Source organism: Phascolarctos cinereus, unplaced genomic scaffold (assembly GCF_003287225.1).
Source record: "Phascolarctos cinereus isolate Bilbo 61053 unplaced genomic scaffold, phaCin_HiC Scaffold_3;HRSCAF=262, whole genome shotgun sequence".
NCBI lineage: Eukaryota > Metazoa > Chordata > Mammalia > Diprotodontia > Phascolarctidae > Phascolarctos > Phascolarctos cinereus.
The window spans coordinates 207,209,856-207,236,478 of record NW_027555736.1 but is presented as its reverse complement, the minus strand read 5'-3'; the positions used below and the strand labels follow the sequence as shown (position 1 = coordinate 207,236,478).

Here is a 26,623-nt window from a genome sequence, read left to right as displayed (position 1 = left end):
GAGATAACAGGCATCCCTTTGCCACTACTCAGTGCAGGACTCTGCATTGCTCATACACAGTTCTGAAGAGAACTCCTTAAAAAGCAGAACTAGCTACATGGAAAAAGATGTACAAAAAACCACTGAAGAAAAGAATTCCTTAAAAAATAGAACTGGCCAAATGGAAAAGCAGGAACAAAGGCTCACTGAAGAAAATAATTCTTTAAAAATGAGAATTGGGCAACAGGAAGCTAATGACTCCATGAGACATCAAGAAACAATAAAACAAAATCAAAGAATGAAAAAAATAGAAGAAAATGTGAAATATCTCATTGGAAAAATAGATAAAGGACAGAGAATTTAAGAACTACTAGACTACCTGAAAGCCATGATAAAAAAAATAGCCTAGACATCATCTCTGAAGAAATTAAGGAAAACTTCCCTGATATTCTAAAGCCAGAGGGTAAAACAGAAATTGACAGAATCCACCGATCACCTTCTGAAAGAGATCTCAAAATGAAAACTCTCAGGAATATCATAGCCAAATTCCAGAGCTCCCAGGTAAAGGAGAAAATATTGCAAACAGCCAGAAAGAAACAATTCAAATATCATGGAACCACAGTCAGGCTAACACAAGATTTAGCAGCTTCTACATTAAAGGATTAGAGGGCTTAGGATATGATATTCTGGAGGGCAAAGGCACTAGTATTAGAACCAAGAATCACCTGCCTGGTAAAAATGAGTATGATCTTTTAGGGGGGAAAATGGACACCTAATGAAAGATGACTTTCAAGCATTCCTGATGGAAAGAACAGAGCTGAATAGAAAATCTGACTTTCATATACAAGACTCAAGAGAAGCATAAAAAGGTAAACAAGAAAGAAAAATCATAAGGCATTCAATAAGGTTAAACTGTTTATATTCCTGCATGGGAAGATGATACTTGTAATTCCTAAGAGCTTTATCATTATTAGGGCAGTTGGAAGGAGTATACATAGAGGGCATCAGTATGAATTGACTATAATGGGATGATACCTAAAAAAAAAAATTAAGGGATGAGAAAGAGGGATATACTGGGAGAAGGGGGAAAGGAGAGGTAGAGTGGGGTAAATTATCTCACATAAAAGAGGCACAGAAGAGCTTTTACAGGGAAGACAGGAGGGTGGTGGATAATACTTGAACCTTACTTTCATCGGAATTGGCTCAAAGAGGGAATAACATGCACACTCAGTTAGGTATAGAAATCTATATTACCCTACAGGGAAATAGGAGGGGAAGGGGATAAGAGAAGGGTAGGGCTGATAGAAGGAAGGGAGGACTGGAGGACATGATGATCAGAAGCAAAATACTTTGGAGGAGGGATAGAGTGGAAGGAGAGAGAGAAAGAGAGAAGGATAAATGGGGAAAATAGGATGGAGGGAAATACACAGCAATTAAAACTGTGGGAAAAATTTTATAGCAAGTTTCTCTGATAAAGGCCTCATTTCTCAAATATATAGACAGCTGGGTCAAATTTATAAGAATACATGTCCTTCCCCAATTAATAAATAGTCAAAGGATAGGAACAGGTAGTTCTCAAATAAAGAGATCAAAGCTGTCTATAGTCATATGAAAAAATGCTCTAAATAAACATTCTTTAGAGAAATGCAAATTAAAACAACTCTGAAATACCATCTCATCCCTATTAGATTGGTCAATATGACAGAAAAGGAAAGTGACAAATGTTGGAGGGGACATGGGAAAATTGGGACACTAAGGAGTGTTGGTGGAATTATGAACTAATTCAGCCATTCTGAAGTGCAGTTTGGAACTATGCCTGAAGGGCTATAAAACCATGCATACCCTTTGACCAAGCAATAGCACTATTGGGTATCCCAAAGAGATTTTTAAAAAAAGGAAAAGGACCTATATATAGAAAACCTCTATAGCAGTTCTTTTTGTGGTGGCAAAGAACTGGAAATTTAAGGGATGCCCATCAACTGGGGAATGGCTAAACAGATTATAGTATGTGACTGTGATGGAATTCTATTGTGCTATAAAAAATGATGAGCAGAATGTTTTCAGAAATACCTGGAAAGACTTACATGAACTGATGCAAAGTGAAATGAGCAGAACCAGAAGAACAGTGTACACAGTAACAGCAATATTGTGCAATGATCAACTGTGAATAATGCAGCTATTCTCAGCAATACAATGATCCAAGAAAATTCCCAAGGACTTAATGATGAAAAATGCTATCCACTTCCAGAGGAAGAACTGATGGAGTCTGAATGCAGATTGAAGCAAACTTTTTTTAATTTTATTTTTCATGGGTTGGGGTTTTTTTTGTTTTGTTTTTCACAAGACTAATATGAAAATATACTTTGTATGACTACACATGTACAATCTATATCAAACTGCTTGCCATCTCAGGGAAGGAAGAGGTGAGGGACAGAGGGAAAAAATTTTGTACTCAAAATTTTTCAAAATGAATGTTAAAAATTGTTTTTGCATCTAATTGGAAAAAATAAAATCTTTAAAACAAAAAAATTTGACAAGTCTAAATATTAATGACATTAACAACTTGAAATTACAAGATACCTGAAGAGAACTAAAGGAAATGATCAGATAAAGAACATTTCTCTCAAGTACACAAGGATATCACAAAAATTTATAATACAGGCAACAAAGAAGCTCTTTGTAATACAAAATCACAATTTGTATGTACAACTTTTCAGACTATAATCAATAACAGATGACTTGAAAGACAACAAAATTATAATGATACAACATCTAGAGAATTCAGGCAGGGAATGTAGATAATTTAATAAATGGCTCTCCGAAAAAAGTATGCATTATATACTTTTAAGTTTAATCTCCATCACTAAAATTTTCTCCATAATTTTCTAACTGTAAACAATCAACCCTTGATTTGTAGCATTTGCCTATTTCCAAAGTATAAACGCTCACACTGAAAATTTAACAATCAGCTCTCTCAAGTCAGTATGAACATGCCCCTGACAATACAGTGGGTATCTAGGTAAATTTATAATAATGAACACATAACAACTGAATTACAAAACCATGATCAATAAGAGATGAACAAGCTCATATACATGGCACATTTGTCCAACAAAGCATTAGATAACTTTAATAATAATAGTGATAATGACAATAGCTAACTGCCAGGCACTCTGCTAAGCACTTTATAATTATTAACTCACTTGACCTTCACAACAAGCCTGGGAAGTAGGTGCCTATTTTACAGATGAGGAAACTGAGGCAAAGAGATTCAGTGACTTTCCTACAGTTACATAGCTAGTAATTATCTGAGGCTGGATTAGAACTCAGGACTTCTTGACTCCAGGCCTGGCATTCTATCTACTGCACTACCTAGTCTTCTGGCATACTATGTAAAGCAGGGTATCAAAGATAAGAATGTCCATACAGACAAATGAACTGAATGAAATAACTTGTCAGAGAGATAACTTAGTTAAAACTTTTATTATTAAACCTTTATATAAAGAAATCAATAAAAGGAAGATCAAAATAAAGAATACCTTATCATGTCCTGCATCTCCTCCTCTGACAATATCAGGTGCCATATATTCTATAGTTCCACAAAAGGAATATGCTCTTTCAGTCTGAAAAAAAAGTCATCAACAAAAAAATACAACATGAAATGGTTAAGACTAGCCTTATACTTAGGTGAAATAAGCAATCATCTACATCAGTGGTGTCAAATTCAAATAGAAATGAGGCCACTAAACTGTACCTAAAGATCCCATTCTATTGTATATTCACTTAGAAAACCACATATCAACACTATCCATGTTCTACTGTATTTTTATTTATTTTGTTAAATATTGCCCAATTATATTTAAATCTAGTTTGGTAAAAGAGTATTGGGTATCACCTGTTGGATACCTCTGATACACATGACAGAAGAAAGAACACAAAAAAAAAGTTCCTTCTCTCTAGCTCTCAAAAAATATCACTCTTTGTAAGTGGACCCTTTCAGGTATCTGTTTATCAATCAATCAACCAATCAACAAGTATTTATTAAGCACCTACTATGTGTCAAGTACTGTACAGGCTCTGAATTCAAGAAATCAATCAATGCCTATTTTAAAAGAATTTGCAGTCTAATGTGGAAAACAATTTAATATGTGAACATAAATATTACAAAATATATGTAAAACTTGCACATATACTTTGTTGTATATATGTGACATTGATATATCTCTATATGGATATAAATTTATATAATATGCACATATAAATGTATACTGAGTAAATAAAAAGATAACAAGGAAGGGAAGATTCCAGGAATCTAAGCACTGTTTAGGAGTGAAGAAGTGTGCTGCTATGAAGAGTATTAGATTTTTGGTCTGACGACATAATTCCAAATCTTTCCTTGCAGAATGTGTGACCTTGGGATGGTCACTCAACCACTTTGGCCCTTAGTTCTTTTATCTATCAAATGAAGGAATTGGGTCAGATAACCTCTTAGGTTTCTTTCAGCTCTAAATCCAGCTTTTATGACTTTAATGTAAATTCATTTATTACATCTCTTTCTACCCAGAGAGGAAAATGGAAAGTGTGTGTTGGAGGTTGAGGGGAAGGAGGGAGTGTATTTCCAACAGGAAGATAAACTTCTCAGCTGTACCATACTGCCTAGACACAGCTTTAAGAGTGAAAATATGGTATCAAGCAATTAAGCATTTATTAAGTGTCTACTAAGTGTGAGGTGTTTGTATTAGGTGACAAAGATACAAATATTAAAGACAAACAGTCTGCCATCAGGGAACTATATTCTGACGAGAAGACAATATGTACATGTATAGCTCTCTCTCTTTCCATACACACACACACACACACACACACACACACACACACACACACACAATGTGTATATTACATATAATGTGGATATACATATAAAGTACCTTAGGAAAGGAAGAAACTCATACCTGGGAGGAGTAGGAAAGGCTTCACATAGAAGGGGGTATTTGAATGGAATCCTGAAGGAAAGGGATTCCAAGAGGTGGAGGTAAGAAGGAAGTACATCGTGGGCATGGAAGGCAGCCAGTGCAAAGGCACAGAGATAAAAGAGTGTCACATGAGAGGAACGGCAAGCAGGCCAGGATGGCTGGATGGAGGGGACTAACATGAAGGAAGGCAAGAAAGACAAAATGGGCCTCTGTTGTGAAGAGTTTTTAATGTTAGATGTGAAATTTGATCCTTGATGAAATAGGGAGCTACCAGAGTTTGAGGAGAAGAATGACAAAGTCAGACCTGTACTTTAGGAAAATTCCTTTGCTGTATGTAGGAACAAAAGATCAAGAATGTCTTTTTTTTTAATGTAAATAGTATTTTATTTTTTTTTCCAACTACATGTGAAGAAAGTTTTTAACATTCATTTTTATAAGATTCTGAGTTCCAAATTTTTCTCCCTACTTCCCTCCCCTCTCCCCTCCCCAAGATGGCAAACAATCTAATATGGGTTATGTATGTGTAATCATGTTAAACATATTTCCACATTAGTCATGTTGTGAAAGAAGAAACAAAACAAAAGGAAAAAAATCACCAAAAAATCCTCAAAGAAAGTGAAAATAGTATGCTTCCATTTGCATTCAGACTCCCATCAGTTCTTCCTCTGGATATGGATAAAACGTCAAGAATCTCAAGGATATAATGGAAAAAAATTGGGAACGAAAGGGGTCTAGGAGGATCAAATACCAAACTACACTACAAAACTGTAATTATCAAAAGAAACCAAAACTGCTTAAAAATAGGTAGATACACAGAAGAATGCTACTCATCTCCTGAGAGAGAGGTAATAGATTAAAATGCAGAATAAAACATTTTTAGATGTGGCCAATATTGGAATTTGTTTTGCTGCTCTGTTTGGTTTCAACTCCCTGGAATAAGATGCCTCTTCCAGGATAAGCTGATCACTTGAAATCTCTTCATCATGCTGCTTACTCAGCCTTGGATACCCAACTCCCACCTCCTGCAGCCTCCTCTCTCCTTTGATTAGAGGGAGACATACAGATGTACCCCACGGTGTTCCCCTTCTCTCTGTCCCCTTCTACTTTCCATCTTCCTTTTGAGTGTTGTCTTCCTTCAAGAGATTATAAGCTCCCTGAGGGCAGGGAATGCCTTCCAGCCCTTAGCATAGAGCCTGACACACAGAAGGCACTTAATAAATATTTATTGACTTGATTGACCCTGGGAGTCCTGAAAATGTATAGGTTCCCAGCCTCAGCTGTCTCAAATCTTAGAGTAATATTAAACTTGTTGCAGCAAGAAACAAGCCTCAGGACCCAAGAGAGCATAAAACAAGACCAAGCACAGCACAGCCATTTCCTACAGAAGTATTTAATAGAGCCTGGTCCTCACACAAAGTCAGAAGTTTAATTTTTTAAGGATCTGGGAGACATGGGTGTTTGTAGCCAGGAGACAGGAAAAGACTGAAGATAAGTGAGAGAGTGAAGATGATAGAGTGGGCAATCTTCTACAGAAGTCAGCATGGAATAAGATCACTTGTGCATGTACAAGGGTTGCCTTTATAAGGAGATGGGTCATCTCTTCAAGTGAGACAAGGGTAAAGGTGGAGAAAGTGGCAGAAGGCATCTGGAAAATGGGAGATGAGAAGGACAGGAGAAGAGGAAACTCTCAGCACATGGCCTCAATTTTTTCTGCAAAATATGAGCAAGGTTCTCAGCTGAAATCTAGGCTTGGGTCTCTAAGCAACACAACTATGGGCTTACCCTTGACTGGAGTTCCAGTGGACTTTTGCTTGAGTCAATCACCATTAGCCAGCTGAAAAGCTCCATAGGTTCAGAATGTTAGAACTGCAGGCCTTCTTTGGTTTGGGCTTCTTGCCCTGATTATTCTGCTACAGGTTTTAGACCTGGCCAGGGGCTGGAATCTGACACTCTACCCCACTATACTTCTAAGATAAGAGACGACTTTTGCTTGTTTCTGTACTTGTACCTTCCTCAGCTCACAGCCCAGGGCTCATGACTGCTCCTTGATATTCGCTAGCCCCTAGGTGCAAGGTCTCTCCTCATTCTGTGCTATTATATACCAGCAGTAGGCAGTAAGCAACAGAGTTGCCAGGTGGTCCCTGTTTCTAATCCCAAGGTCAGGCCCCTCTTCTAGATCTGAGCCTTATTCATGCTTTGATGAACTGTTGCAGGCAGGCCCTCACTTAGCCCCTGCTCTGTGCTCTGTACATCTTTTCTAGGCTAGATTCCATGCCCAGTGTCTGTAGACCTGTGTATCTCCTTATGACCATCTGGACTAGAAAAAATGACACAGTGTGATTTTTTTTCTTGTATTTCTCAATCAAAACTTGGTCAGGGAGCACCTAGGTGGCACAGTGTCGATAGAGCACCAGCCCTGAAGTCAGGAGGACCTGAGTTCAAATCCGGCCTCAGATCAAACACTTGACACTTACTAGCTATGTGACCTTGGGCAAGTCACTTAACCCCAATTGCCTTAAAAACAAAAAAACAAAAACAAAAAAAACAAACTTGGTCAGAAATGTTTTCTAGACTTTTGTGGAGACATTTTGTGTATTTGGGAAGACACTGGCTATACTATTTCCTCCTATTCTGCAATCTTGTCTTAAGCAGACATTCTTTTTTATTATTGACCTTTTGGTCAAAATATGGACTGTCTCAGTCACTTTCTTAGGCATATTTTGAAACTGCTTTCTAGAATTGCTGCACCAATTCATAGTTCCATCAATAGTATACCAGTGTGCTTTTCTTTCCACAACCCCTCCAACAAGATTATTACTATCTTTTTTTGTCTTTTCCAATTTGACAGCTATGAGTCAAAAACTGGGTTGTTTTGATTTGCATTTATTATTTGTGACTTGGAGCATTTTTCTCATAGCTTTTATAGCTTGCAGTTCTTCTGAGATCCATTTGTCCATGCCATTTGACCTTTTATTTACTGAAGAGTAGCTTTTAGTCTTGTCTCTTTCTCTTGGTTACCTTTACATCTTAGATACCAGACCCTTCTCTCAAAGATCTTTGATACAAAGATTCCTCTTTCATCCATCAACCACTACTCTTATTTTCAGTTTCATGTAATTGAAATGATCTATTTTATCTTTTGTGGTCAGTCATTTTTAAAAATTAAGAATCCTAATCATAGCTATGGGAGGTACCTCATCTGGTGTACTTCTAATTTTTTGTTTTTACTGTTTAGGTTACATATACATTTTGAGTTCATTAGGGCATATGTTGGTCTAAGCCTAATTTATGCCAAACTGCTCTCTAGTTGTCCCAGCAATTCTTATTAAATAGAGAGTTTTCTCCTGGGTAATTTATGTTTTCAGGTTTGTTGATGACAGGGTAATTGAGTTAAAATATTTCTGATTCTTCCTTGTCTAGCCTGTTCTACCATCTCTTTCTATTTCCTAACTAATACCCAATAATTTTGATGATTACAGTTTGAGGTAATGAGGTGCTGTTTCTCCTTATTCCTACTTTTATTTCCATTCTTTCTCTTGCCATTTTAGATCTTTCATTTTTATTTGTCTAGCCTTTTGGTAGTCTGGTTGCTATAGCACTAATTCTATAACTGGTAGTATTATCATTTTTATTATATTGACATGGCACAGCCATGAGCACTGAATAGCGCTCCTGTTATTTGTCATTCTTGAGGTCTGAAAGAGCAGCATGTAATTATTCATATCCATACAGATCAATCAACAAAGATTTATTAAGCACCTACTATGTGTCAGGCACTATATGCTAAGCATTGAGGATACAAAAAAAAGGCAAAAGACAGTCCCTGCCCTCAAGGAACTCACAATCTAATGGGGGAGACAACATGTTACAAATATATACAAAGTAAACTGCCTACAGGATTAATAGGAAATAAATGAAAGCAAGAAGATACTAGAATTAAGAAGGGTTAAGAAAGGCTTCCCACTGAAAGTAGAATTTTACTTAGAACTTAAGGGAGGCAAAGGGAGATCAGTCGGGGAAGTTGAGAAAGGAGAGCATTCCAGACATAGGATACAGAAAATGTCTAGAACTGAGAGATGGAGTGTCTTATTTGTTGAACAACCAGGACGCCGGCTCACTGGATTGAAGAGTATATGTTGAGGAGTAAGGTATAAGAAGCCTGGAAACATAGAAGGAGGCTAGGTTATGAAGGGTTTTGAATGTCAAACAGAGCATTTTGTATTTGATCTTGGTGGCAATAAGAAGAAGTCACTGAAGTTTATTGAGCAGAGGGGGTGTGACATGATTGAACCTGCACTTTAGGAAAATCACATTAGTGGCTAAATGGAGGATGGATTATAGTGGGGAGAGTCTTAAAACAAGCAGAACCACCAACAGGCTATTGCACTAATCCAGGCAGAAGGTGATGAAGGACTGTACTAGAGTGGTGGTGGTGTCAGAGGAGAGAAGGGAATGTATCTACAGGACTTGACAACAGATTGGATATGTGGGGTGGGAGTGGGTGAGAGATAGTGAGGACTCTATGAAGAATCGTAGGTTGTGAGCCTGGGGAACTAGGAGAATGGTGTTGCCCTCTACAATAACAGGGAAGGTAGCACAGGGATAAAATTTGGGAAGAAAGATGATAAGCTGTGTTTTTTTTTTGACACATTGAATTTAAGGTGTGTAGTGGGCATGCATTTTTTGATATCTGAAAGATAGTTAGAGATATCAAATTGGAGGTTAGCAGAGAGTTGGGGGCAGGAAAGGTAGATTTGAGAGTCAACATCATAGAAATGGTAATAGATCCCCAAGGGAAGCAGTATAGAAGAAGAAGAGAAGTGGGCCCAGGACAGAACCCTGAAGGACATCTACAGTTAGAGGGTGCGATCTGGAGGAGGATCCAACAAAGAAGACACAGAGGGAGTAGAAAGATTGGTAGAGAGAACTAGGAGAAAGCAGTGTCCCAAAAACTTGGAGAGTATCAAGTTGGAGAGAGTGATCAACGGTGTCAAAGGCTGCAGAGAGGTGATGGAGAATGAGAAGTGAGAAAAGAATATTGGATTTAGCAGCTAAGACAATGAGTAACTTTGGAGAGAGCCATTTCAATGGAATACTAAGGTTGGAAGCCAGATTGTAAGGGGTTAAGAAGAGAGTGAGAGGACAGAAAGTAGAGGCACCTATTATAAAAGGGTCTTTCTGAGGAAGTTAGCTACAAAGGTCAGAAAAGATAAAGGACAATGGCATCAAGGATTAAATCTTGGAAGGATCAAATGAGGAATTTTTTAGGATAGAGGAGACATGGGAATGTATGTAGACAATAGGAAATGAGCCAGTAGAGGGAAAGACAATATAAATAATAGAGTGGGGATGACAGAGAGGACAATGTGTTGGAGGAGATAAGATAGGTGAGATCACTTGGATAAGTAGAGGGGGTTAGCCTTCGTCAGGAGTAAGACCACTTCATCATGTGAGACAAGGGTGAAGAAAAGAGTGGCAGAAGGCACCCAAGAGTGGGAGATGAGGAAGAAAGGAGAAAAAGGAATTCACGTGAAATCATTTCTTTTTTCTGTAAAATATGAGGCAGGGTTCTCAGTCAACTTGGGAGAGGAAGACCTATGGGAGAATCGAGGAGGGATTAAAAAGTTTGGAAGAGCCATTGTGTAGAATGGGGCAGTGAGTTGATAAGGGAGGTATAGTAGGATTACCTAGCAGCAGTGAGGGCCCAGTTGAAGTTATGCAAGATAAATTTAGAGTGGACCCCGTCAGAAAAATTGCATGTTTTTCTCTACCTTTGCTCAGCAGCATGTGTGTAGGAGTGAAGATGAAGAATGGTAGGAGAGATCTAAGACTGAGGCTTGGCTGGGCATGATCCATAATATGATAAGGGGACTAGGGATTCAAGAGATGAAGACAATGTAGAATTGAATTGGTTTACTAAGGAGTCAAAACGGGGAGAAGAGGAAAGAGTGGTTAGTGTAGGGGTGATGGCTTGGGACAGAAATGAGTGATCAAGTGACTGGAGGTCACAGTGGGGATGAAGAATAAGGTCATGTAAGGGAAGGGAGAGATAAAAAGCCAATAGATTACAATGGGATTAGGGGATTTCCAAATTCTTAAAAATGGAGGTAAGTATATTTGTGAGGACAAGATTAAAAGTATGACAATATTTGTGAGTGGCTGAAGTGGAGTAGAGGAATAGCTCATGGGAAGAGAGTTGGTTGAGTATGTTGAGGTCCCTTGATATTATGGTAAGAGTCAGGGAGGAGAGAAAAATTGTAAGCCAGGTATCAAATTCATTGAGGAAGAAAGAGGAGTGCTCTGGGAGTCTGCAGATAACAGCTACCGGGATTTTAATTGGGTGGTAGATATTAATAACATTAACTTCAAAGAAAGAGTGAATGTATGGAGCTAGGGGGAGAACCCTGCAACTGGAAATGGGGAGCAAGGAGTATTCCAACATCCCCCACTTCAACCAGTGAGCTGAGGATAACGAGTGAGGGTGCTGCTAGTACTGGAAAGGGTGGCCAAAGGAGGCTGTGTCATAGAGGGAAGCCAGGTGTCAGTAATAGCTAGTAGATGGAAGGAGTGGGACAGGAATAGTTTATGATGCAGGGAAATTTGTTGCTTATGGAACAGGCCATTTTGGAATGCACACTGGAAGAGCTGGGTGGAGTTAGAATGAAACTTTGGGGTGAGGGGAGTGGGGGGGGGATGACAGTAAAGTAGGGGGTGTGGAGTGGAGTTTAGATAATGATCTATAGTTTAGAGTCACTGGGATATGAAGGGTATGACCAAGTGTTAAAAAGTTCACCATCAAGTAGAGGGCACCACTCTTCTAGCCTCAAAGGACAGACTCAGCAGAGATGAGAGGTCTGAAGTTTAAGGGAGAGTTGCTCTTCTTTGCCCTGGGGGTTCTCCACACCCCCAGTTAGGATCTTGAGCTGCCAGAAGGAGGTGGAAGATGCCTTGTGCTGGTACAGATGGAAGTAGTTGCTTTGAGGCATATGGAAGACTTCTGGCTTAGCCCCATGCAGACTTTCCTAAGGGACGTGCTGAGCCCAGCAGGATATGGAAGGCTCAGGTCTGGAGTATGTATTGGTAGGCTGTCTCTAGATATTTTCTGCATTTTGAAGTTATGTGGAATAGGACTCCCTTTTCTATTATTCTTTCCTGGATTTTTTCATCACTATATAGAAACAGTGTTGCATTTGGGGAGATTTATTTAGAATCTTGGTATGTTACTAAAGCTATTTTAATTAGTTTTTTAGCTGATTCTCTAGGAAGTAAACCATTATGACATCTTCAGATATGAAGAGCTTTGTCCCCTCACTGGTTATCTTTATACCTTTAATTTTTTCCTTGTAACATTTCTCAAACTACGTGGGGAAAGGGTGTTCCTTGATTTACTCCTATATTTACTGGGAAAGCTTTTAATGTTTCCCCACTGGTTTTAGATAGATTCATTCTATCCTTTACAAATATCTTTCCATGTCCATGTTCTGTAGGAGTCAACCTGACTCAATTTCTCTAAGCTTCAATTTCCTCACTGTAAAATTATGGGGTTCATCTCTATAGTCCCTTCCATATCTATGTTCTCATATTTACTATATGAAGAAGTAAGAGTCAGGGAAAGATACAAAAATTAAATAAAAAATTATCTCTACTCATGAAATTTACAATTCTACCAAGGGATAAAGTATTAGAAATCACATATAAAAATTTATAAATTTCTCAAAATTAATCTAATGCACTATAATACCCCACTGACTTTCTTTTAATCTTCAAGGGGCATCTGATTTAATTATTTATTTTATGGCAATAAAATCACAGGTATAGAGGTAAAGGGATCTTAGAGGCTCTCTGGTCCAACCTTCACATTTTATAGATGAGGAAATGAAGGCCCATAGAGGCTAAGTAACTGCCCCACATCACCTTTTCACTATATGATCGCTGTCCCTTATAATGTCCCACACGTGTTCAGTAAGAGACAGAGCCAGAATCTGAATCCAGACCATCTATTCAGGGCCGGTGCTTTTGTTATTACACTATACTGCTTCTCCAACCTTTATTATTATTATGTTAACTTTAGCATTTGCCCTATGAAGACCTTTTAGTAAATATAGACACTTGTTAGAAAACAACCAATGGTCCAGCCTCCTTCTTTGGGAAACATCAACAAAATCAAAATTGGAAGGAAGTCATGTAGAATTTGAAACATAGGAATCAAACATTTCATGATAACAGTATCCTTCTGAGATAGAAATTTATTACCATTTACATTCTACGCTGACTCTATCCTGTAGTAGCTAAACCCCTTGGTGGAAATCAACTGAAACTCAAATTTATTTAAGGTAAAAGTCATTTTTTACCTTCAGGTAGTATTTTATTTTTCTTCTTTTTTTAAAATTCGTATCAGTCATGTGGAAGAAAACATAGATAAGAAAAAAACTCAAAGGGCAGCTAGGTGGCGCAGTGGATAGAGCACCGGCCCTAAAGTCAGGAGGCCCCGAGTTCAAATATGGCCTCAGACCAAACACTTGACACTTACTAGCTGTGTGACCCTGGGCAACTGTCACTTAACCCCAATTGCCTAAAAAAAAAAACAAAAAAAAAAAACCTCAAGAAAAATAAAGTTAAAAAGTATGTTTCAATTTGTATTCAGATACTACCACTTCTTTCTTTGGGGATGGATAGTATTTTTCGTCATAAATACTTCAGAGCTGTCTTATTGCTGAGAACAGATAAGTCATTCACAGCTGATCACATTACAATATTGCTGTTATTTTGTACATAGTACATTTCACTTTGCATCAGCCCAGGTTTTTCTGAGAGCATCCTGCTCATCATTTCTTATAGTACAACAGTATTCTATCATAATCACATAACACAACTTGTTCCCCAATTCTTGGGCATCCCCTGAACTTCTAATTCTTTACCCCTAGAAAAGAGCTGCTATAAATATTTTTGCAGATACAGGTTTTTTTCCTTTTTTTTTTTTAAATCTCTTTTGGGATTTACAGACCTAGAAGTGGTATTGCTAGGTCAAAGGGTATGCATGGTTTTCATATCCCTTTGGGCATAGTTCCAAATGGCTCTACAGAATGGCTGAATCAGTTCACAACTCTACCAGCAGTGCATTAAAGCCTCATTTTCCCCACATGTCCTTCAACATTTGTCATTGACCTTATCTGTCCTATTAGCCAATCTAACAGGTATGAGGTAGTACCTCAGAATTGTTTTAATTTGCATTTCTCCAATCAACAGTAAGTTAGAGTATCTTTTCATATGGCTATAGATAGCTTTGATTACTTCATCTGAAAACTGATCGTATCTTTTGATCAATTTATAAATTGGGAATGGCTCTTATTTTTATAAATTTGACTCAGTTCTCTATATGTTTGAGAAATGCAGCCTTTATCAGAGAAACTTCTTTCAAATGTTTTTTCACAGTTACTATTGCTAACTATATTTCCCTCCATCCTATCTTCCTTCGCTCCATTTATTCCTATTCTCTCTCTCTCCTTTCACCCTGTCCCTCCTCAAAAGTGTTTTGCCTTTTACTACCCCCTCCCCCAATCTGCCCTCCTTTCTATCACCCCTCCTCCCTTCTATTATTCTCTTCCCCCTCCTACTTTCCTGTAGGGTAAATAAGATAGATTTTTATACCCAATTGCATATGTATGTTATTCCCTCTTTGAGCCAATTCTGATTAGACTAAGCTTCATTCACTCCCCCTCACTCTTCCCTCCACGGCAAAACCTTTTTCTTGCCTCTTTTATGTGAGATAATTTATCCCACTCTACCTCTCCCTTTCTTTTTCTCCCAGTACATTCCTCTCACCCCTTATTTTTATTTTTTATATATCATCCCTTCATATTCAACTCACACATGTGCCCTCTGTCTATATACGCTCCTTTCTAACTACACTAAAAATGAGAAAGGTCTTATAAGTTAAAAATATCTTCCCATGTAATAATGTAGATAGCTTAAACTTATTAAGTCTCTTATGATTTCCCTTTCATGTTTACCTTTTTATGCTTCTCTTGAGTCTTGGATTTAAAAGTCAAATTTTCTATCAAGAATGCATGAAAGTTCTCTATCACATTGAATATCCATTTTTTTCCCCCTAAAGGATTATACTCAGTTTTGCTGGGTAGGTGATTCTTGGTTGTAATTCTAGCTCCTTTGCCCTCCAGAATATCATATTCCAAGCCCTCTAATCTTTTAATACAGAAGCTGCTAAATCTTGTGTTATGCTGACTGTGGCTCCACCATGCTTGAATTGTTTCTTTCTGGCTGCTTGCAATATTTTCTCCTTGACCTGGAACTCTGGAATTTTTCTATAATATTCCTGGCAGTTTTCTTTTTGGTATCTCTTTCAGGAGTTTTCCAGGTCAGCTGTTTTTCCAATGAGATATTTTCCACTGTTTTTTTTTTTCATTCTTTTAGTGTTATTTTACTATTGCTTGATTTCTCATAGTCATTAACTTCTATCTGCTCCATTCTAATTTTAAGGAATTATTTTCTTCAGGGAGCTTTTGGACCTCTTTTACCATTTGGCCTGATCTGTTTTTTCAAGGTGTTATTTTCTTCAGTATTTTTTGGGGTCTCCTTTAGCAAGCTGTTGACTTGTTTTTCATGATTTTCTTACATCACTCTCATTTCTCTTCCCAATTTTTTCTCTACCTCTCTTGCTTGCTTCTCAAAACCACTGTGATCTCTTCTATGAGCGGAGTGAAACCAATTTATATTTTTCTTGGAGGCTTTGGATGTAGGAGCTTTGACTTTATTGTTTTCTTCTGAGTGTGTGTTTTGATGTTCCTTGTCCCTATGGTAACTTTCAATAGTCAGAGCTTTTTTCCATTGTTTGCTCATTTTCCCCAGCTTATTAGCTGACTTTTAAGTCTTTGTTAAAATATGGCTCTGCTTCCAGGGTGGAGGGTGAACTGCCCCAACCTTCAGGGGTTTTATGCAGCTGTTTTCAGAGACACTTCTAGGGACCTGTAAGTTTTCAGTTCTTCCAAGGTGGGATGATCTAAGGTGAGGTGTTTAACTCCTCTCCTGGCCTGTGCTCTGGTCTGTGACTGACCACAAGCACTCTTTTCTGCCCTGGTCCCCCCCTTCTCTGCAGTTGCAGGGTCTGCTGTGCTAGTGCTCTGCCTTACTCAGGACCTGGATCCAAGCATGGGCAAAGCCACAGAGTCTTGCCTCAGTGCTAGCAAAAAGACTCCTATCATCTCCTTCTGACCAGTTAACTGTTCAACCTTCTTACTGTCTGTGGACTGAGAGCTCCCGAAGCAGCTGCTGCTTGCTGATTCAGTCACTCCCAAAGCGTGCTCCTGGTTTCCTGTGGCCTGGGCTGTGTTGGTGAAGCCTGCATTGGACTACATTCTACTTTCACCCAGGTGTGACTGACCTTTCCTGCTAACCTTTTAAGTTCTGTTTGGTGTCTGCAGGTTAAGAGATATGGAAATCATCACTGCCGTGAGTGATTCAGTCTCCCTCAGGCCTGCTCCGGGTTTGCTGGGGCCTGGCCTGCACTGGCGTGGCCTGTGCTGGACTGCACTCTTCTCTACCCTGGTGCAACATACCTTTCCTGCCAACCTTCCAGGTTGACTTGGGCTGGAACATTGTTTTACTCCGTCTCTTTTTGTGAGTTCTACTGCTCTAGAATTTGTTTAGAGTAATTTTTTAAAGCCATTTGGAAGGGTTTGAGAGAGAGCTCAGGCGAGTCTCTGCCTTTACCTCACCATCTGGGCTCTGCCTCCCCACATAGTATTTTAGTACTATTTCTATGACAATAAGTCAAGTCAACAAGTATTTATTAAGTGCCTATTATGTGCCAGGCATTGTACTAATACAAATACAAAGGAAGGCAAAAACCAAACCAAAATAAACAAAAAGTCTCTGCTTTCAAGGAACTCACAGTATAATCAGAAAAAAACATGCAAACAGCTATGGATGAATAAAATATATCTAGGATAAACTGAAGCTAGCTTTCTTATAGAAGTTGGGATTTCAACTAAGACTTGAAAGAAGCCAGTGAAAATGTATAAAGAAAGGCGATGGCATGCTATATGTGAGGAGCAGCAAGGAGGCCAGTGTTGCTATATTGTTGAGTTCACATAAGGTGCAAGAGCTTCTGCAAAGCAATTTCAAAGAAACTGCTATAATAATACTTAGTTTACAATGCAAAAATATTATTTAACCTAGTGTTGGACTCTAAACTTTTTGTATTATGTACCCTTACAAATAAAAAAAAGTGAGCACCCATACCTCATATGTGTATGCTTTAAAAATCATACACACACACACACACACACATATATATATGCTATAGTAATCTGGTACTAAAAGCAATCCACAAAAAAATTTTCAAATGAATCAACTTCTTTTCTATTTATAAACATATTGATAACTTTAAAATATATACAATACTTACTTCATCAGCAACGAACTCCTTACTTAGACCAAAATCTGTCAGCACCACATGGCCATTATTATCAAGTAGAATATTCTCTAGTTTAATGTCACGATATATAATGCCCAACTGTGAAAAAAAGCAAATAAACATTTAAAATAACAATAAAAATTCTTAGACGTCATTTAAAAAAACCCCATCATTCCATTGCTCAAGAATTCACAGTAGTTTCCTATCACCAATCAGACTGATGTAAGCTCTTAAGAAAGTCCTCTCCCAGCTTTCCTTTTCCTAACTACCCAATGGAATTTCTCATTATTCCCTATTGTGACCTTTCAATCTAGGAAGACCAATTTTCTTACCTTTATCTACTTACATCATATTTATCCCTGCTTTAATGCCTTTGCTAATATTGTTCCCTAGTAGGAAAAACCTCCACCTCCTCCAAAGTGAGGTCTTCCCTGAATACACCCTTCTAAGAAGGCTTCCCTGACTAAACACCCCACAAAGTATATTTCTTTACATACTTATATGTAATTTGTACTACATTTATTTATAAATCATACCTCCTTCACTTTTTCCTGTATGTTTATTTGACAGTTAAATTGTAGATTTCTTGATTTTCCATTTATTTTATGTTTTCAGTGTCTAGTAAAGTGCTATGTATGCAACAGATAATTAAAAATGTCTTCTAAATGAACTCATTTCTAAATTCAAATATCTAAAATAATTTCATTTTAGTTAGTCCTTAGGGTTTAAACAGCTAAAGCAAACCAATTCAACCTTTTATAACTATTTCATTCTGTGTACAACCACTGATGAACAAACTGCAAATAACTGCCTCATCATCTCTTACAGAAGCTACATCATTGCCACTTTCTCAGTGTAAGTTTCATATTCAGTCTTAAAATGAATTCCTGGCCTAAAATAAGTGTTTTAAGCAAAAGAAACCTATTTTCACCAATATCAAGGGTATGAAATCTTTGATAATCCCTTAAAAGGCAAATAAATGTAAATACAGGAAATACAAGATAATTACTTCCAAGAAGTAACCTTTTCTGCTTCATAAGGTATGAGGAAATATATATCAATCAATTTGATTTATATACCTAAGTCACAGGATGAGTGCCATTCAAAGGATGCTGATTTCAAAGAAAAGTATGGCACATCATGACAACTGAGGGAGAAATAAAATAAATATAGGTTAATATTAGGATGAGATAAAAATTTCTAGATTTTCAAGTCATTTTACTGAACGTTAGAAAACACATTTAGCAATAAGCAGTTTTACTCTTCATCCCTTCCTATTCCACCCTAAATGTCTCTTTTCAAAGAGGGAGTTCAAAAACAACAGGAACAAAGAAATAGGCTTTTCCACCATGATGCATTTAAATCTTTTTATAGGCAAATTTTTTACCCTAGAGTCTAGTGATATAACTAATTCTTTTGCTTTATCTGTTGAGACCTAAGGACCAGAAATACTTTGTATTTAATATTTAAAATTTAGAAGTGTGTTAGTTTGGCAGTCATTTAGTAATCACCTTTGCATATATGGCATTTACTAGACACTATACAGAAGCAGCTAGGTGGATCAGAGGACCAAATGCTAGGCCTGGAGTCCAGAAGACGAGCTCAAATTTGGCCTCAGATACTTACTAGCTGTTTGACCGTAGGCAACTGACTTAGCCTAAGCTTGCCTTAATCCACTGGAGAAGGAAATGGCAAATCATTCCAGCATCCTTGCTAAAAAATCCCCATGGACAATCTTGGCATGTCCAGGGGATCATGAAAAATTAGACACAACTAAACGACTGAACAACAAATGGGAACATTAAAAAGAAATTAGAAAACATGTATCTAAATTTGCACAGGTTTATGAACCCACTGACCCTCTCCCTTGAACACCTCTTGCTAATCTATTACTATTCTCTGTCTCCCATTCCCAATATGTGTCAGCAGTCATGTGAAGATGATCTGTTGGATCAGGAACAATTCTCAAATTTTTGATTCGTAAAATCTTTGCAGCAAAACAGTTTTAGATGGTACCAGTTACTATGAAATAATACTAATTATCAAAAAGCTAAATTTTAAAAATTATGTATTTTCAGATAAATTTCAGTTTAAATTTAATAATACTTAAATGTGAGGGATGGGATCATTTGATATCATAAGTGAATAATACTGAACATGACATCTCATCTTGTAAGATTTTTCACAATAATTTTTACTTTCCTCTATTTATATAAGAGTATTTGGCAGATCATTTCAGTTGATGCCAGAGAACTTTCAAAAAATAGGTTTTATTTGTAAATGCCTTATTAACTTTGCCCAAACCATGAAACAACTTTTAAAAATTTAGTGACATAACACACTGCATACTAAGATAAGCAGACCTAAACCTGAAAATCTTGTTTGGCTTTTAAAGCTCTTCACAATCTGGTCCCATCTTACCTTTTTAGTCTTCTTACACTTCACTCCCCTCCACAAACTTTAAGAGAGAGAACACAGAGTTGCTTGTATATTGTATCACCTATTAGAATTCGAGCTTTTTGAGAGCGTGGACCACGTTTTGGACTTTTTTTCCTGCATACCCAGCACTTAGTAGCTGGCATACAGTAAGAGCTTAATGCTACTTAATGTTGCTGCTGCAGCTGTTTACTGATGATAATATTTATTATGTTTGTTTTTCATCTGTATTTAGTCAGAAATATGAAGACTGTAACTAAAATTTCTTAAATCTAGATAAATGATATTTTCAATAAGATAAGAAAGACCTTTACACTGATTTTTGCAGCATGAATTACAAATTATAGGCAAGAACTGAATATTTTAAAAGCTGAGATAAGTCTACATAGGGGTGAGGTAATGAGACAAAGAATGTCAAAGACTAAAAAATTAGAAATGGAAATTGAGTATAGGAGACCCTCAACCAATAAGAATAAAGCAACTCTTACTCCTTAACCCAATTAGAGTTTTCTCAGATATGGAAGAAAGCGTAGCTTGGGAAATATGTAATAGGAATTATGGTTCCATAAAAAAAAAAACACTTTTTGTTTTCTTTACTGAAAAATAAAAATCACAGGGCTACTCTTTTCAATATGGTAGGTGGGGAGGAAGGGAAGGCAGGTAGAAGTTAGGAAACCATTGTTTCTAACTACTAAGTAAAACAGAAAAGTTCCTTAGAAACTATCTCTTAGTTTGGTACACGGGTAATACACCAGGGAAGAGAATGAAAAAATACTTTTACAATTAATGAAACTAGTAATACACTTAAGAAATATGCTCAACATGTGTCTAAAATATAGAAACAATACAAGGGCTACTTTGAAAAAGAAGATAGGGAGGTTAAGTAGCTCACCTTATGGAGGTGTTCAAGGGCAAGCACAATTTCCCCAATATATATCTGCACTTCATTTTCTGTGAAACGTTCTCTTTGAGAAAGGTGAGTAAAAAGTTCTCCACCATTTATGTAATCTAAAAAAAAAATTTTTTTTTATTCTTTAACTCATGTTCAAAAAGTAAAGGGAATGTTTCTTTTAATGCTGGTCTTGATTAAGGACAATGCAGAGACTGAACTTATTTATTCTTATATTTCAATTCTTTTTTTTTTTCCATTTGAAAGTACCATGTTATAAACATACTCACATACAACAAAGTAAATCTGAATAATTTAAATAGAAAGTTTTGATAAAAATTACCTCATGTCAGTAAACAGTATTTGCCAAATAAGTAGGAACCATTTTTTTTAAATTGACATTTCAATTTGAACTAGTAAGTAAAACTACATGTGTATATATATATATATATATATATATATATATACGAAGATGAATGACTGCCTGGTATAATGGACAGTAAGCTGGCTTTAGAAGTCAGAAAGATAGGGGTTCAAGCCTCACCTCTCATACATATTGACTGTGTGACCTTGAGCAAATAATTCAACCTCTGAGCCACAGGCAACTAAGACTATATTTTGCAAGAAGGTGCCAACTTGCATTGATAGAAGGAGTTCCTTCAAAGATGTCCAGGAAAATAAACAAACAAACAAAAAACCCATATACTCACATTTATAAATCATTCCAAAAGAACATAAAATTCATTGTAGTTAATGTGCAGGAACAGCTTATCTTACTGGAAAGTACTAAATCACTGCTACAACTATGATAAACTGATACTGTTTCTTCTTAAGTAATAGTACTCGTTAACTATTTTTTAAAATTCTTATATTTCTCTCTGACTATATACATATACATAAACATGTGACTATATGTATATGTGACTACATACACATATATACACATGGTATCTTTAAGGTTTTAGTACAGTTTTGACCTATGAAAGCTTTTTTTAAGGGACTCCCTATATATATGCACAAGTATGCACACCTATATATTTCTTTTTTTTTTGCAGTTTAAATAATATTTATTTTTAGTTTTGACCATTCACTTCCACAAGATTTAGAGTTCCAAATTTTTTTCTTGTCCCTCTCCCCAACCTAAGATGGTGTGCATTCTGAATACCCCTTCCCCTAATATGCCCTCCCTTCTATCTCCCCCCTCTCTTATGCCCTTCCCCTTCTATTTTCCTGTAGAGTAGGATAGATTTCTATACTCCGTTGCCTGTATATCTTATTTCCCAGTTGCATGTAAAAACAACTTCTAACATTTGCTTTTAAAACTTTGGGTTCCAAATTTTCTCCTTTCCTCCCTCATTGAGAAGGCAAGCAACTCGATACAAGTTATACATGTGTAGTCATGTAAAACACTTTCATAGTAATCATGTTACAGAAAACTATTACTTCCCTTCATCTTAATCTGCCCCTGCCCCCCGTTTATTCTGTTCTCTCTTTAAACCTGGTCCCTCCTCTGGGCTGTTTGCTTCTGATTACCCTCTCCCCAAATCAGCCTTCCTGTTTATCATCCCTGCCCTCTATCCTCTTCCCCTTTTTTCCTGTAGAGTGAGAAAGATTTCAATACCCAATTGAGTGCATATGGTTTTCCCTCCTTAAGCCAAATCAGCTGAGAACAAGATTCACTCATTCCTTCTTACCTTCTCCCGCTTCCCCTCCACTGTAAAAGCCTTTTTCTTGTCTGTTTTATGTGAGATAATTTACTCCATTCTACCTCTCCCTTTCTACTTCTCCCAGTATAATCCTCTCTCACTCCTTAATTTTATTCTCCAGATATCACCCCTTCATCTTCAACTCACCCTGTGCCCTCTATCTATCCATCCATCCATTCATCTATATATACATATAATTTTTCCCCCTCCAACTACCTTAATATTGACAAAGGTCTTATGAGTTACAAATATCATCTTTCCATGCAGGAATGTAAACAGTTCAACCCTAATATGTCCCTTAAGATTTCTCTTTCCTGTTTACCTCTTCATGCTTCTCTTGCGTTTTGTATCTGAAAGTCAAATTTTCTATTCAGCTCTGGTCTTTTCATCAAGAATGCTTGAAAGTCCTCTATTTCACTGAATATCCATTTCCCCCCCTAAAGGTTTATACTCAGTTCTGCTGGGTAGGTGATTGTTGGCTGTAATCCTATATCCTTTGACCTCAGGAATGTTATATTCCAAGCCCTCCGTTGCCTTAATGTAGAAGCTGCTAAATCTTGTGTTATCCTGGTTGTGTTTCCACAATACTTGAATTGTTTCTTTCTGACTACTTGCAATATTTTCTCCTTCACCTAGGAACTCTGGAATTTGGCTACAATATTCCTAGGAGTTTTCCTTTGGGGATCTCTTTCAGGAGGTAATGGGTGGATTCTTTCCATTTCTATTTTACCCTCTGGTTTGAGAATATCAGGGCAGTTTTCCTTGATAATTTCTTGAAAGATGATGTCTAGGCTCTTTTTTTGTTCATGGCTTTCAGACAGTCCAATAATTTTTCAATTATCTCTCCTGGATCTATTTTCCAGGTCAGTTGTTTTTCCAATGAGATATTTCACATGGTTTTCTGTTTTTTCATTCTTTTGGTTTTGTTTTACAATGTCTTGATTTCTCACAAAATCACTAGCTTCTAATTGCTCCGTTGTCAATTTTTAAGGAAGTATTTTCTTCAGCGAGTTTTTGGACTTCCTGTTCCATCTGGCTAATTCTGCTTTTTAAGGCACTCTTGTCCTCACTGGCTTTTTTGACCTCTTTTGCCATTTGGGTTAGGCTTTTTTTAAGGTGTTATTTTCTTCAGTATTTTTTTTTGGGGGGGGGTCTCCTTTAGCAAGCTGTTGACTTGTTTTTCCATGATTTTCTTGCATCACTCTCATTTCTCTTTCCAGTTTTTCTTCTACTTCTCAAAATCTTTTTTGAACTCTTCCATGGCCTGGGACAAATTCACAGTCTTCTTGGAGGCTTTGGATGTAGGAGATTTGACATTGTTGTTTTCTTCTGGTTGTATGTTTTGATCTTTGTCACCAAAGCAAGATTCTATGGTCTGACTTTTTTTGTGCAGTTTGCTCATGTTCCCAGCCAATTACCTGAGTTTTACACTTTGTTAAGGTAGGGGGTCTGCTTCCAGTGTGGAGAATGTACTGTCCCAAGCTTCAGGGGTTTTGTGCAGCTGTTTTCAGAGATACTTCTAGGGACCTGTAAATTTTCATTTCTTCCAAGGTGGTATGATAAGGGGTGAGGTGTTCACTCCTTTTCTGGCCTGTACTCTGGTCTACGAGTGACCACAAGCAATCTTTTCTGCCTTGGAACTATAAGGAAGATTCTCCCTCCACTACTACTACAAGCTCCACCATGCTAGCGCTCCTCCTCACCCTAGGACTGCCATACAGAACTGTGACCCGGATCTAAGCATGGGCAAAGCAAGAGAATCTTCCCTCAGTGCCAGCAGAGATCCCTGCAATCCCTCTCTGATCAGTGACCCAATTCCCCCTCAGTGTGTGGGCCAGAAGCTCTGGAAGCAGCCACTGCCCTGAGGCTGCAGCTAGAACTGGGACTAGGACTGAGCTTCTCTCTCACTGTGGTCACAGACCTTTCCTACTGACTTTCTAAGCTGTCTTTGGTGTTTGTGGGTTGAGAAGTCTGGAAACCACCACAGCTGCCCATGATTCCGTCCTCTGAGGCCTGCTCCAGGCTCGGTGAGGCCTGGTCTTTGCCTGCACCCCCACACTAAACTGTGTTCCTCTGCCAGCCCAGTGCAATAGACCTTTCCAATCAACCATCTAGGTTGGCTTGGGCTGGAAATTTTTTTCACTCTTGTCTTTTTGTGGATTCTGTTGCTCTATAATTTGTTTAGAGCCATTTTTTACAAGTATTTGGAAGGGTTTGGGGGAGTGCTCAAGCAAGTCATTTCTTTCACTCTGCCATTTTGCCACATATATATTTCACAGAAGAAATTAAAAATATGTATTATATAACCAAAAAAAATACAACAAAAACAAAACCAAAAAAAGGGTTTCTTCAGCAGAAGACTCCTTGCTTAGTTTAGAAAAGTTACTCTGTACTCGTGAATGTATAGAGTAGTAGTTTACCTGAAATTGGTAGATTTGCTTTCACCTATACTCTTCCCTTGGGTCACATCACAAGGTGAAAACGTAATGAAGAAAATGCATCCTCTCATACTACCCAAAGCCCTTCCCTAACACATAAAACACTAGAGAAAAAAGAAATAAGGCATGCAGCTAGTATGTTCTCAAAGAAGAAGAAAATTATGTTTATAAACACATTTATTCTCCCACAACTTCCTGCCAGGCATAGTGAATCTGGCAGTAAACAAAGGACTAATCCTAGATTTTTGAAGAACTGGGTTCAAGTCCTGCTACTGAAACAAACAAGCCTTGCGTCCTTGTCTGGCCAGTAACCAATCTCTCAGTGTACTGGGCAATTCTATAAGTTTATGTTTCCTTACCCATATTCCTACACCAAGGAACAACGGGTCCAGACCAGAATAACCACACAACTCCTAAAGCCTTCTATAGACTTAAAAACAGCTCAGTACTCCTGAATGACTGACATCCAAAATGAGGCATTCCCAAAATGGGAAGAGATCCCTAAACTTGCACTGCCCTAACATTATTTTTATAAAAATTTATAAAAATAACACTTCAACTCAAATAAATATTTGGAATATTGGTAATAAAATTTAAATTGCCTTTTTAAAAAAATCTAGTCAGGAAATAACTGAGTGAAGTGAGAAGAACCAGGAGAACATTATACACAGTAACAGCCACACTGTGAGATGATCAACTATGATAGACTAAGCTCTTCTCAGCAATACAATGATCTAAGACAATTCCAAAAGACACTGAAAAATGCTATCCACATCCAGAAAAAGAACTATGGAGTCTGAATGCAGATCGAAGCATACATATTATTTGCTCTCTCTCTTTTTTTTTGTTTTTTCTTTCTTGTGGTTCCTCCCATTAGTTCTAATTCTTCTTCACAACATGACTAACGTGAAAAAATGTTTAATGTGAATGTATATGTAGAGCCTACATCAGATTGCATGCTGTCCTAGGGAGGAGGGAAAGGGAGGGAGGGGGAAAAAACCTGGAACTCAAAATCTTATAGAAGCAAATGCTGAAAACTAAAAATAAATGAATAAATTTTTTTTAGAAAGAAAAAATAGCCAGCAATGTATAAGTAGTTACAAAACTTTTCACCTTATAGTCCTAGAAGTGTTTCTCCTACACGATCTAATATGATTTATGCTTCTACATTCTGAACAAAGAGTAGAATAAGATTTCAGAACCAGAAGAGAACTTAAAGATCAACAAGTTCCTAGCATTTTACAGACTGAAAAAAAGCCAGAGGCACAGAGAGGTGGAACAACTTGTTCAACAGACAACTATCAATTACAGAGGTAGGATCAGGACCCTGTCTACCAGAAGAAGTTATGAAGCATGGAATGTTTTGTTCTTTAAATGTTTACTAGGATTTTTTTCCTAGCAAATTTTCCTAGTAACAAATTTACTAGGAAATCAATCTGGACCATGGTTTTATTCTTTGCTTTTAGATTTCATTTGGAAGTTACTTTATATTTTGAAGATAGTCATCTATTTTATTTAACTTTTCAGTTCTGTTGCCATATAATTGGGCACAGTAGTTTCCAATAATTTTCGTTATTTCCTCTCCACTTACAAGGAATGCCTACTTTTCATTATTAAGTCATAGTAATTTAGCTTTCTCTCTTTTCAGGGGAATCAAATTAGCTAATATTTTATTAATTTTGTTATAACACAGCCTTTTATTTCATTCATCAGAATTGTCTTTTTGTTTTTGATTTCATTTTTTTCTTTGACTTTTAAAATTTAGACTT

The 26,623-nt window shown here is 37.2% G+C and overlaps 1 protein-coding gene across 1 annotated transcript in view; it reads right to left on the bottom strand.

Moving 5' to 3' along the window:
- The window catches only part of RPS6KA5 (ribosomal protein S6 kinase A5), a 210,619-nt gene that overhangs the window by 98,843 nt on the left and 85,153 nt on the right, over positions 1-26,623 (bottom strand). The window contains exons 4-6 of the mRNA XM_021000385.2: positions 20,714-20,829; positions 17,377-17,484; positions 3,519-3,602 (exon numbers count right to left, since the gene is read on the bottom strand). Coding sequence (XP_020856044.1) covers positions 3,519-3,602; positions 17,377-17,484; positions 20,714-20,829 — 308 coding nt within the window. The remainder of the gene's footprint in view (positions 1-3,518; positions 3,603-17,376; positions 17,485-20,713; positions 20,830-26,623) is intronic.